Source organism: Octopus sinensis, linkage group LG15 (genome assembly GCF_006345805.1).
Source record: "Octopus sinensis linkage group LG15, ASM634580v1, whole genome shotgun sequence".
NCBI classification, from domain to species: Eukaryota; Metazoa; Mollusca; class Cephalopoda; order Octopoda; family Octopodidae; genus Octopus; species Octopus sinensis.
In genome coordinates, this window is record NC_043011.1 from 8709574 (window position 1) to 8723832 (window position 14259).

At 39.5% G+C, this 14259-nt stretch overlaps 1 protein-coding gene across 4 annotated transcripts in view; it reads left to right on the forward strand.

Moving 5' to 3' along the window:
- The window catches only part of LOC115219982 (N-acetylglutamate synthase, mitochondrial), a 197742-nt gene extending 185812 nt beyond the window's left edge, over nucleotides 1-11930 (forward strand). For 3 of the 4 annotated variants that reach the window (XM_029790283.2, XM_036509438.1, XM_029790284.2), the window contains one exon: nucleotides 11769-11930. In XM_029790283.2, coding sequence (XP_029646143.1) covers nucleotides 11769-11847 — 79 coding nt within the window. In that variant the 3' untranslated portion in view covers nucleotides 11848-11930. Of the gene's footprint in view, nucleotides 1-1024; nucleotides 1231-11768 lie in introns of all 4 variants that reach the window. The other variant, XR_003882394.2, reaches the window with a different exon arrangement.
- The last annotated feature ends 2329 nt before the right edge of the window (nucleotides 11931-14259 follow it).

Consider the following 14259-nt stretch of genomic DNA (forward strand, 5'->3'; position numbering starts at 1 on the left):
AGAGAATCCTGTGGCCCATGGGCCACAGGTTGCCCCTGATTGATGTAGGAAATAGCCGTTTGTCAAGCAGAGAGGACATTGGTCTACTAATTTGAAAGTTCAAAAGTTCATATCCTCACCAGTTTTGTTGCTAATGCCTCAGTGCTTAGCTCTCGATGGCCCAGTCCACCAAGTTGTAAACATGCACCACAGTATGGTGCAGTTCACTGCTGCAGTAAGCAGGAGCAATGAATGTGTGTATAACTGATGAATGTTGCAGTGGCTCACGACCCTGAATTGAACTCTTAACCGGTAAGTAAATTCTCATTGTTCCATAAGCCTCCAGGGGCTTTTTAAGGAGTGGCGCTTGGCTGCCACGCCATTGCATTGGACAGACGAGTGATAACTGTCTGCAAGGATAGGACACTAGTCTATCACAGCTAATGTTCCCAGATAATCTGGTACCTATTCCTTGATGCTGTGGTACCTAAACTTATACATGATTTGGTACCAGTTCACAGAGGATCTGCTACCTCTTCTCTGATAATCTTGTACCTAAATTTATGATGTGGGATGTGTTCCCAAATGATCTGTTCCCTATTACTAAATGTTGTGATACTTCTCTGAAAATCTGGTACCTAAATGTTTTGCATGATCTGGTCTCTCTCTGCCCTGATGACCTGCTGCCTATTGTGAGATGATTGGCTCTCTGTTCTGAACAGTAAAGCTTCTGCCATGGAATGATGTAGAGTTTGCTCTGCTTTTCATTGGCTGTTCACTGTTCCCTTCTTGTCCAATGAAATCCACTGCTTGGCGGTATTGTGATGACCAATGGCCAAGCGGATGTGTGTATGTGTGTACCAACGCTCACACACTTTTCGAGCCCAGATGCTCTGACATTGCATCTCACTGCAGTTTGTAGGACTTGTCTTAATTAGGATTTCTTCATTCGTTAGTTCTTTTACATTCGTTACTGTTTTTATGTTCATTTTGTCATGTTTGTATGGGCGGGATGGCCTTTCTGTCGGCACCATTATTTTTACAGTTGCATGGATGCCCTACCACTAACCACTCGACCGTGAAGTAGGAGTGGAACAGGCAAACAAACTGGAGCAAGCAGAATAATTATAATGATAATAACAATAACGTGCCTTGCTCAAGGGGCACAACACACACAAACCCGCTGTAGTCAGGTTTTGAACCCATGACCTTACAGTCGGCATCATCAGTCCAGCACCTTAACTGGTCACGGTAAGTGACACAGAGTATTCTGTACGGACTGTCTTTTGTTAGTTACTAAACTCATCTATAATGAAACATCACCGACTAACATCTTAAAATATATGTGAATGTCTCGCATAAAATAAAAAATAAAATTGAATTAAATTAAAAAGCTGGAATTCAAATCCGTTGTAGTTTAAAAACTTTTATTTTGGTTCAAAACTTTTTTTTGTTTTTAAAAAAAAATTTAGTTTGACCTTTCACCTTTTTTTTGTAGTCCACACTCCACTGCCTCTGTCAGTGTAATATTTTCTAATCTCTAGAAATAACTGTAAATTAAATTATTTTGTTTTTTTATATCCAACTAAACATGGATGCCTCGTTAGAACACCAAATATCGCCTAATTAGCCTTGAAAGATCCCCTCATGCTTCTCTTGCTAATAATTAATTTTGTCTTCATTGTCTCCCCCACATGTCCACTTTGTTGGATTCATCATCATCACCATCATCGTTTAACGTCCGCTTTCCATGCTGGCATGGGTTGGATGATTTGACTGAGGACTGGCAAACCAGATGGCTGCGCCAGGCTCCAGTTTGATCTAGCAGAGTTTCTACACCTGGATGCTCTTCCTAATGCCAACCACTCCAAGAGTGTAGTGGGTGCTTTTGAAGTGCCACCGGCACGAGGGCTAGTCTGGGTTGAATTTAGTAAAATGCTTATAAGAAATTTTGTCACAGACATATTTGCCATAGGAAAATTCACTGTTGAAAATTTCATTTTAAATGACCTCATCACGTTTTTTTGTAAATGTTTGGTATTGTATAAAGGTTTCTCTGTCTAATACTTTTATAAAAACCTTTTATCATTCTTTGTTTATCTTTAAAAAATGATGATGTAATTTGCTTTGTCATTGTCTGTACAACAAATTTGTCTTACAGTAAATTTTCCGGTAAAGTGAAATTTCCTGCAGTGAATTTTCCGGACACCTAAAATAACTCTTCCTTTTATTATGATCAAGCTAGTATTAGGAACACTTCAAGGCTGGTTGCATTGTGTCTTTGGACTATTCTTTGTTGCAGTTGTGTATAGGCAACTCCTAACATACATTTTGCATCCAGGAAGTGGGGGTGGGGCAGTGTTTTTGTTTTGTGTTTTTTTTTTCTTTTCCCATTTCGGTCATTTGTTGAAATGAGACAATTTGGCACACCTGTTTGTTTGGAGACTGACGATTTGGCACGGCTGACTGGACATTCGGCTTACTTTGGCATATTGCAGGCAAATACACCTGCGTCCAATTGCACAACTTTCTCTCACTCTTCCTTCCTGTTTCTGTTGTTGCCCCTTGTATTTCAAAGGGGAGCCAGCCTTGTCACAGTCTGTGTGACGCTGAATCTCTTACAGTTTGTCTGCAGTGCTTGGGGATGAACAGCAGACTTTAACTGAGCACTCCACGTGTCTGTGGAGTACTCAGCCACTTGCACGTTAATTTCACAAGCAGGCTGTTCCATTGATTGGATCGACTGGAACCCTCGTCATAACTGACAGAGTGCCACAACCTTTTTCTGTTCACGCCAGCCATTTTCAGCCCAAATATTCTACATGTTTTTACGTTCAAACCAGCTTGATCCAGCATTTCCCACCAGCCCTACAATGTCATTCTAACAATAAGCTGTCACCTCATTGCAATCTCAAAGTTACAAAATACTCTTTTACTTGTTTCAGTCATTTGACTATGGCCATGCTGGAGCATCGCCTTTGTAGTCGAGCATTTATTCTTTGTAAGCCTATTACTTATTCTATCGGTTCTTTTGCCGAACCGCTAAGTTACGGGGACGTAAACACACCAGCATCAGTTGTCAAGCGATGTTGGCGGGGACAAACACAGACACACAAACATACACACACACATATATATATAAATATATACATATATATGACGGGCTTCTTTCAGTTTCCGTTTACCAAATCCACTCACACGGCTTTGGTCGGCCCGAGGCTATAGTAGAAGACACTTGCCTAAGCTGCCACACAGTGGGACTGAACCTGGAACCATGTGGCTGGTAAGCAAGCTACTTACCACACAGCCACTCCTACGCCATATAATGTATGATTCGTTCAAAGCTGTGTTAATAAATAAGGATTACATTTGACAGAATAATATGAATGCGAAAGGGTTAAAGTCTGCGGTTCCTCACCAAAGCACTGCAGACAAACTCTAAGATCTTCCATAACATTTAACAGCGATGGTGGACATTGTGAATTTCTTGGGTTCCCATTCAGCTGAACTCAACAAAATCTCAAGATCATTGTTTCACATGGGTGGCTGAGCTAAGGGATAAGCTCGTTGGGGGCACTATGAGAATTGCAAGAAGGGCAAATAAATTACCATGAAGCTTTTTAAAACCCTTCCAATTCCAACAAGGTGAGTGAAGGAAAAGAATTTTATGGTTGAAGAATCTGCTTTGGGGTTTCATAAATAAGGAATTGGATGTTGAGTGAGGTGGGGAGAGGTGGATGGAATTTTGCTTGACTTTTTTTTTTTTCCTTTGCGGGTTGGGCAAGGTTTGTGTTTTTCAGTTTGAGGACTGTTAGAAACAACAGCTAAATTCCCTCTGAACCACACTGTATCATCTTAAGGAACAAATAAGGAAGGCCACATTAATGTAGACAGTGTTGGATGGAATTCACTCTGTTATGAAACTAAGACAGTGTAGTCGTGGCTTTGATCCTGGGCCTCCTCAATCAGATCTAACCTAGGGTTAAACAATAACATCTACTTTATTTTCCTGGCATGCAAGTTGAAATCTTCAGACTGAAATTTATCCCAGCCTCCCTAAAAGATAAGGTAGATCGGTTTATTCATTAAGACAACTTTAAAAGACTGAAAATTCCTTGTGAAATGCAATAGAATTTGGAAAGGTAGTGACAGGTATTTGAATAATTTATTCTAAATATTCTTTTCTACTCTAGGCACAAGGCCTGAAATTTTTGGGGAGTAGGGGCAGTTGATTAGATTGACACCAGTACGCAACTGGTACTTAATTTATCGACCCTGAAAGGGATGAAGGGCAAAGTCAACTTTGGTGGGATTTGAACTCAGAACATAACGGCAGACAAAATACTTATTTCTTTACTACCCACAAGGGGCTAAACACAGAGAGGACAAATAAGGACAGACAAATGGATTAAGTCAATTACATCGACCCCAGTATGTAACTAGTACTTAATTTATCGACCCTGAAAGGATGAAAAGCAAAGTCGACCTCGGCGGAATTTGAACTCAGAACGTAGCGGCAGACGAAATACCGCTAAGCATTTCGCCTGACGTGCTAACGTTTCTGCCAGCTCACTGCCATTAAATTTATTCCTTTCTACTCTAGACACAAGGCCCCAAATTTTTTTTGTGGGTGGGAGGGGGGGGGGCAGTTGATTAGATCAATCCCAGTATGCAATTGGTACTTAATTCATCAACCCTGAAAGGATGAAGGGCAAAGTCAACCTTGCCAGAATTTGAACTCAGAACGTAAAGACAGACGAAATACTGCTAAGCATTTCATTTCTAACGTTTCTGCCAGTTTTCCGCCGTGATTCATTCTAAATATTACATCAACTTCTATGCTGGAAAGTAACATATTACAACCCCTGGTACCTTTCATCCATTAGTACCTTACTACACACACACACACACACACACACACTTTAACCTGAATGTTATAGAATTCATAGTCAAAGCCCTCCTTCCTATTTTCTTCACATTGTCAATGCTGCCATGATAGCAAAGATCCCTTGCCTTTACTCCCTACTAATTACCCTTTTTTTTTCCATTTCACTATCCTTCCCTTACTAAAACCCTCAGTGCACCTCATTAAATTTGTTGCCTTTTAGACCTTCCATACTTTCTATTGTTTATTTCTGTTTCCAATGAAAGCCATCTTTAAAATTTATAATCTGCTTTTTTTTTTTCTTCCTTTTCTTTTCTCTTTTATTTATTGCACTTATTGGGCTGTGGCCATGCTGGGCACCACCTTGAAGGGTTTAGTCATACAAATCAATATCCTTGCTTTTGCTTTATTTTTAATTTTTAAAGTTTATCAGTTTTTTTGCCAAACCACTAAGTTATGGTCAGACAAACCAAATGTCAGTCATTAAGTGGAGTGGGGTGATAAACATAAAACATACACAACGGGCTTCCACACAGTTTCCGACTATCAAATTCACTCACAAGGCTTTTTGTCAACCTGAGACTATAATAGGAGACACTTGCCCGAGGTGCTGCAGAGTGGGATTGAACCTGAAATTACACGATGGCAAAACAGGCTTCTTAACTGTTCCTTCTAATGTGATGTGGTGGAGAGGATCAAGAGAGAGAGAGAGAGAGGTTCTTCTCACTTCGTGTATGGGTTTTTTTTGTGTGTGGTCCTTTTTCTCTTCCTTCCCTATTATTGCCAGAAATCTGCTGCCCCTGCTTCCTTTCCTGTCTTCCCCTCATTGCCATAAGACCTATCCCTGCTTGTAATGCTTTTTCTGAAAGGGATTCTGAGGCTTCTTCCAAATTCACTCTTGGAACTAAGGATGAGGCATTGATTTCCATCATTTCTGCCCCTATCCCTAGGGCTGCCCTGCAAACAACATCCTCTGCAGTCTTAAACCTTCTTTACTGCTCTTTTCCCCCCTTCAGGTCCTGTAGCTCTTCTGGACCGGAAGCATTTAGGTGACCCTTACTTCCACATGTGTGGCAGCTAGGCCTTCTGTTCTGAGCAACCAGTCAGTCACAAGGACCCTTATGACCGCACCCACAACAGGACAGTACTCTGCAATCATTTTGAGGTCACAAAGACTTCATTTTTGTTTTCATCATCATTTTTTTTTTTCCTTTTAACATTCGTTTTTCTACATTTGCCTGAGCTGAATAAAGTTTATTGGGGGGGGGGTGCAGAGTTTCTGTGGCTGGATGCTTCTCCTGTCACCAACACCCAACTGTTCATTTCCAAGCATGGTAATATTTCCTCATGGCTAGTCATGTTGTCGTTGTTGAATATAGGAAATAAATGGCACTGATTGTATGACAATGACAACCACTTGACAACTGTCACACACGGTGGTGAACTGGGTCTAAGAATATTGGTTGCCAGGAGACTAAGGGGTCCCACCCACAACTACAATGCTAGCATTGAATTTTTTTTTTTTTTTTTTAAGATATTCTTTTCAACTGTCTACAAACACAGCCAGGTTGAAATAATTAATGCATTCATCCAGGAGTGAATAAAAAATTCTCAAATTTGAGGGGATGGGCCCCTTAGATACTGACATGGGCCCCCATATATGGATTCTAATGGTGGCAACCTGGCCAGTCTGCCACTTCTCACAGATATATCATCATCATCATCATCATCTTATAACAACTGTTTCTATGCCGGTGTGGGTTGGACAGTTTGACAGGAACTGGCATGGCTGGAGAGCTGCACCAGGTTCCAGTTGTCTGTTTTGGCTGGGTTTCTACAGCTGGATGCCCTTCCTGGCCCCCAACCACTTTACAGCATGTGCTGGGGGCTTTTTACATAGCACCAGCACAGGTGTTTTTATGTGGTGCCAGCAGAGTCACCAAATACATACAGACCTACCTATCTTTCTATCTGTCAAACATTTAATGACGATGATGATATATGACAGGCTTCTTTCAGTTTCCCTCTACTAAATCCACTGACAAGGTTTTGGTTGTCCCAACGTCATAGTAAAAGACACTTGCCCAAGGTACCACACAGTGGGACTGAACCCGAAACCATGTAGTTGGGAAGCAAGCTTCTTAACCCCACAGCCGTCCCTGCCTTGTATACCCCAACGGATTCTGCATGTACCTATCCATCTGTATGTTGATCTGTTTATTTTCATATCCATATGCTTACATAAAAAAAGTGCATACACACACACAAACACACACACACACACATCTATCTACATAACAGTCTACTAACTATTCTACTCTACCTGTGTAGATATACCTCCATACCCACAGTTTACACACAAACATATAAAGAATCTTGCAAACCAAATCCAAAAACGAAAAAAAATAATTATGATAATAATAATAAGGGGCTGATTCCTACCTAGCTCAGAGACCAGGAAACCCCAAAATGGCAGAAATTCAAAAGATAATGCTCATGAGAACTGCCCATATCCTACATAAAATACTGTCTATATAAACTCAAATTCTTAAAAATTCTTATAATTTTCTTGTACTTTCTTAAACATTCTCTAGAACAATACTTTGTGCAAAACCAAATAGATGACATCCTAGTCATAACACCAACTTGAACTCCTAACTTGTTGTCTCTTGGGGTCTCTAGGTGAGACTTAGAGCCAACTTGTACAAATACAAAGCAAAAGTCAAACATAAAATATTAATAATAATCCTTTCTGGTATAGGCACAATGCCTGAAATTTGGGGGAGGAGGATGGCCGATTACTCAATTAGTACTTATTTTATCGATGAAAGCAAAGTTGACTTTGGTAGAATTTGAACTCTAAACATAAAGACAAGCAAAATGCTACTAAGCATTTTCCCCAGCAATAACGATTCTGCCAGCTCACTGCCTTAATAATAATAACAATAATAATAATAATAATAATAATAATAATAATCCTTTCTACTAAAGGTACAAGGACTGAATTTTGGTGGGAGGGGACCAGCCGATTACATTGACCCCAGTGTTCAACTGGTACTTAATTCATCGACCTCAAAAATAATGAAAGACAAAGTCAACCTCAGCAGAATTTGAACTCAGAACGTAAAGATGGATGAAATGCTGCTAAGCATTTTGCCTGGCATGTTAATGATTCTGCCAGCTTGCTGCCTTAAATAATAATTATAATTATAATTATAATTACTATTATTATCATTACAAATATTTGCCACAAGGGCAGCGTGGGGGAGGTGGGGAGGAGTCGATTACATCGACCCCAGTGTCCAACTGGTGCTTAATTTATCAACCCTAAAAGGATGAAAGGCAAAGTCAACCTCGGTGGAATTTGAACGTAGCAACGGGTGAAACACCGCTAAGTATTCTGTCCAGCTCACTGCCTTTATAATTGAGACCCCCTTCGGTCATGGCTGACCATGGGATTGCACCTAGAAAGTTACCCTCCCGGGCACAAGTCTGGGCAAGGTTGTTTATGGAAGACCAGCAGTTACCCGTGCATACCGGCCTCCCCTCTCCACGCCACCAGTGTTATTCAAGGGAAAGGCAAAGGGGCCGATACAGCTTGGCACCTGTGACATCACAACACATTTCTATAGCTGAGTGAACTGGAGCAACGTGAAATAAAGTGTCTTGCTCAAGAACACAACACGCAGCCCGGTCTGGGATTCGAACTCACGGTCATAAGCTCGACGCTCTAACCACTGACCCATGCACCTTCACATAATAATTATAATAAAGGAGGAGAGTCAGGAGAAAATGAATTCCAAAATAGAGATAGAAAGAAAGAAGAAAACCTGTGGGAGGATAAGATGGTGGCTGGCCAGTTGCTGAGGGAGAGCTAAGGACAGAGAGCGAGATGGAAGAGGGCTGTGTGCAGCCTGAAACAGGGGCCTTGATAGGTGCAGCACAGAAACAAACATTAAGAACTGTGTTGAGCAGAGAATTGACCAATCAGCAGAATATGAGACAAATGCAGAATGTATGGTGAAACTGGAGAGACAGTGTGGCATGTTTTAAGCAAATACTGCAAATTGGCCCCGAGAGAATACAAGGGAAGGCATGACAATGTTGCTGGAATGGTCCACTGGGAACTATGTGACAAGTTTGGATTGGAAAGTGCAAGAATTAGAATGAGCACGAGGTAAAGGGTGTCGTAGGAAATGACTGAGTGAAAGCTTCTTTGGGATTTCATGAGTCAGTGTGATTCTAGAACTGAACATTGGGAAGCTTTTGTACCTGGCAGACAAAGACATTCATGCCTGATGATAGACACCACTTGTGTTGGTAACAGCAAAATTATTCAAAGAAAAGGAGAAGAACTGACATGATAGGAAGCTCTGCAGAGAGAAATCAAAAAGCTGCAGTCAACAAAAAGAGTGTAAACTGTACTAATAAAGTGTTGGTGCCTGAAAAATGGGAATTGGTTGGAAGCAGTAAGAATAAAAGTGAAAATAGATCATGTCCAGATAACAGCATTATTTGGCAGGGTGAGGAGTCTTCACAAATTCTCCAAACTCGGTAAGAAAGTGCCACCAAAGTTCATGGCAAGTAAACAGCTCGTACAGTAATGGTGCCCTCCAGCATTGTTAGATGTAGCAGCAGTGGTAGTAGTAGTAGTAATAATAATAATAATAATCCTTTCTACTGGAAGCACAAGGCTTCAAATTTGGGGGAAGGGATTAAGTCGATTACATTGACCCCAGTGTGTAACTGGTACTTAATCGACCACATAAGGATGAAAAGCAAAGTCGACCTCAGCGGAATTTGAACTCAGAATGTAACGGTAGATGAAATACTGCTAAGCATTTCGCCCAGTGTTCTAACAATTCTGCCAGCTTGCTGCCTTAATAATAATAATAATAATAATAATAATCTTTACTCTAGACACAAGACCTAAATTGGTGGGGGGTGGGGGCGTTGATTAGATCGACCCCAATACGCAGTTGGTACTTAATTCATCGACTCTAAAAGGCAAAGTCGACCCCTTTGGGATTTGAACCCAGAATATAGCAGTCGACAAAATACTGATAAGCATTTCGCCCAGCGTGCTAATGATTCTGCCAGCTAAATTCCTTAAATAATAATAATAATGATAATTGCTCCTAGTTTAGGCACAGGGATAGCAATTATGATCTTTTATCAAGTCCTGTTTGATGAAGAGCAAAGTTGAACTCAGAATGTCGAGATGGAGGAAATGCCACTAAGCCTTTTGTCCGACATGCTTGCTTTCCCCTCCAAGGATAATAATGGTTTCAAATTTTGGCACAAGGCCATCAAGTTGGCAGTTTGAGCCAATTACATTGACCTCAGCGTGATCAACTGGTACTTATTTTATCAACCTCGAAAGGATGGAAAGCAAAGTCGACCTCAGCGGAATTTGAACTCAGAATGTCAAGACAGACGAAATGCTACTCAGCATTTTGCCTGGCTTGCTAATGATTCTAACAGCTCACCTCCTTAACGACAACAACAATAATAATAATAATAATCGTTTCCAATTTTTGCATAAAGCTAGCAATTTCGGGGTGAGTAGGGGAAAGTTGGTTACATTGACTCCAGTACTTGACTCATAATTGATGTCTATCAACTCTGACTTATTATTAATCCTTTCTAGAATAGGCACAAGGCCTGAAATTTTGGGGGAAGAGCTGGTCCAGTAACATCACCCCAAGTGCATGACTGGTACCTATATCATTCACCCCAAAAGAAGAAAAGGCTATATTGACTTTGGTGGTATTTGAACTTAGAATATAGAGACTCACAAGATGCCACTAGGCCAGCTTGTGGCCATAATAATAATAATTCTTTCTACTGAAGGCACTAGGCATTGCAATTTTGGGGGAGGGGACTAGTCAATTACATCGACCCCAGTGTTTCACTGGTGCTTAATTTATCGACCCCACAAAAGGATGAAAGGCAAAATCGACCTCAGCAGAATTTGAACTCAGAACGTAGACATGGACGAAATACCACTAAACATTTTTCCTTGCGAGCTAACGATTCTAGCAGCTTGCCTATGTAATTAATGATGATGATAATACTTTCTCCTATAGCATAAGGCCTGAAATTTGTGGGGAGTGGACTGGTCGATTAAATTGCCCCCATTGCATAACTGGTATTTAATTTATTGACCCTGAGTGGATGAAAGGCAAAGTCAACCTCGGCGGAATTTGAATTCAGAACGTAGACACAGACGAAATACTGCTATCCTTATGAGAGCTCAAAATCTCTCGTGGAAGCGTCATCCAACCAAAGTGCAAATATATGGGAAACTACCACCTGTGTCATCTCTTGTGAAAGGTAGGAGAGTCCAGTTTGCTGGACATTGTTGTAGAGCTGAAAAAGAGGTAATTTCTACTCTCCTCCTCTGGAAGCCATCTGCTCGCGATACCAGAGGGCGCACACTCTCCTATCCTGATGTAATCTCCAGGGATACAGGCACCCAGCAACAGGACCTCCGTAATGCCATGATGGACCGTGAAGTCTGGCGTAACATAGTAAACTCCATTGTCTCGACCACGGTCGAACAATGATGAGTGATGATGCATTTTGCCTGACCAGCTAACAATTCTGCCAGCTCATTGCCATAATTAATGATGATGATGATAATAATAATGGCTTTGAATTTTCACTCAAGTCCATCAGTTTTAGCGAGAGATGTGGGGGTGGGGAACATTGGGGGTTGGTTGATCATATCAAGTTGAAGTATTTGAATTCATTGTAGTAGTAGTTGTAGTAATAATATTAATAATAACAATAATAATAATAATAATGATGATGCTATATCATGAATTTATCTTGTGTTTTTGTTTTGTATTTTGTTTTATTTTTTTATTATCATTTTTGTTTGTTTTGGTCTCTTCTACAGGTACGGAATCCAGTACCACAACACGTCATCACTGCTTATAGATGTAGCTTTGGAAAAAGAAAGTTCTTTCGCATCATAGGAGCAAGATAACGGAAACGACAACAACACCAACAAAAACAACAAAGGCAAAAAGGAAAACCAATAAAGAAAAAGAAAAAGAAACACACACACCACACACATATATATATACACACACACATGCATACATACACCTGCAAAAGAAAAAAAAAACCCAAAAACATAAAGAAAAGGAAGAAACAAAGAATGCTTGATACAAAGAAATACTGCATTCTGGGAAATATCTTGGAGTTTTTGTTGTCTTTTTTGTTTATTGTTTTTTCCTTCCTTCTTCCCCTTCCATGATGCTCCCACTGTCTGCATTATATAAGCAAAAATATGTTGAGACATATCACACGCATACATGAGTATGTGTGTATGGGTGTGTAAATTTTATATATATATATATATATATATATAATGAGGAGAAAAAATTTAAATAAACAACCATAACAAGGAAACTGAATTATGGGAAATAATCTGTGTAGTTTACATATGTATATATTAAATATTTATGTATATACATACGCATATATATATATATATGTATTATATATGTATATACATATCCATATAAATATGTTGACATCATCTATCTATATATATGTATCTGCATATATATATGCATATATATATATATATATATATATATATGTGTGTGTATATATATATATATGTGTGTGTGTAGGTAAATATTTTAAACATGAGAAAAGGTGAGCAAAAAAACAAACAAATATTACAAAAGTGAATTGAATCATGGGAAAATAATATTTCGTATTCCGGAATCTTTTTCTTCTTTATTTTTTCTTTTTTTTTTTTCCATGGTTCTCTCCTCTACAAGTCACACAAAGCATGCCGCATACACACACACACACACACGACGTCATGTGCACACACACACACACACAACACACACACGTCACACACACACACACATCCTGGTTCTTTACTAGGAATGAAAATGTTTTTTTTTGTTTGTTTTTTTTTCAAAAATGAAACAGAATGACCAACAACAACAACAACAACAGTATATAATAATAATAATAATAATAATAATAATAACAACAACAATTGGTAATAATGCTGTGTGAAGGAAAGACAATGAATTATGGGATATAATGTGTTTTGGAATGTCGTTTTTGTGGTGAACCTCTACACACACACACACACACACACACACACAAAAGTTAAAATGAGTAAATCTATGCGTATCAAGGGTTAATGATGGAAAGAGAGGAGAGAGTAAAGAAACGAGTTATTGATACTCTTTTGTGTTAAACACTCTGTTTGATGTGCGTGTATATATATATATATTATATATATATCATCATCATCATCGTTTAACGTCCGCTTTCCATGCTAGCATGGGTTGGATATATATATATATATATATATACACACTCACAGATATCAAAAGATGCAGCTATATATATATATATATTATGTATGTATGTGTGTGTACATATATATACACACACATGTATATATACATGTGTGTGTACATACACACACACACACATACAGATATGTACAACACATATGTACACATACATACACACACAGGCACATATATATACACAACCACTCACACATGCATATATATACTCACAGACACACACACACACGGATATATTACAACTATGCATGGAAGAATCCTGACCTGGTACAATTAAGAGAGGTTTTTGTTGTTGGATTTGTGAGCTGGGAGAGCATTCGGATCCTTACACCATGTCCAACATTGGATCAACAAAGCAAACCTTCTCAAAGGAGATGATGGCATCTGAACATTTGCTTTGCTCACACATTGGTGGTCACCATGTCATGTGAATATGCATATACCCATATATATGTATGTATGTGTGTGTGTATATATGTATATATATATATAATATATATAATATATATATATAAGAAAGAGTGACAGAAAATTGTAGTGAAAGAGTACAGCAGGGATTGCCACCAGCCCCTGCCGGAGCCTCATGGAGCTATGGGTGTTTTTGCTCAATAAACACTCACAACGCCCGGTCTGGGAATCGAAACCGCAATCCTACGGCCGCAAGTCCGCTGCCCTAACCACTGGGTCATTGCGCCTCCACTATATATTATATATATATATACATATACACACACACAACACACACACACATCTAGGCACATATATAGACACATATGCATTCACACATACATGTATACACACACACGTGTTTCGTATTTTCGGACTGTTATAACACTCACTGTTACGTACGATTGGTTTTACATAAAACCATGTATACAACAGATACCAGCTTTCCCAATATCTGGGGAAGAGCAACAACAGCTGAGAAAACAACCCTAGGACCATTACGGACTTTTATTGGTAGTGACTAACACTTGTCTCCCCCTGAATCACAGCACAGCGGGGGGGGGGGGGCACTGAGGTTGCTTGACATAGCGG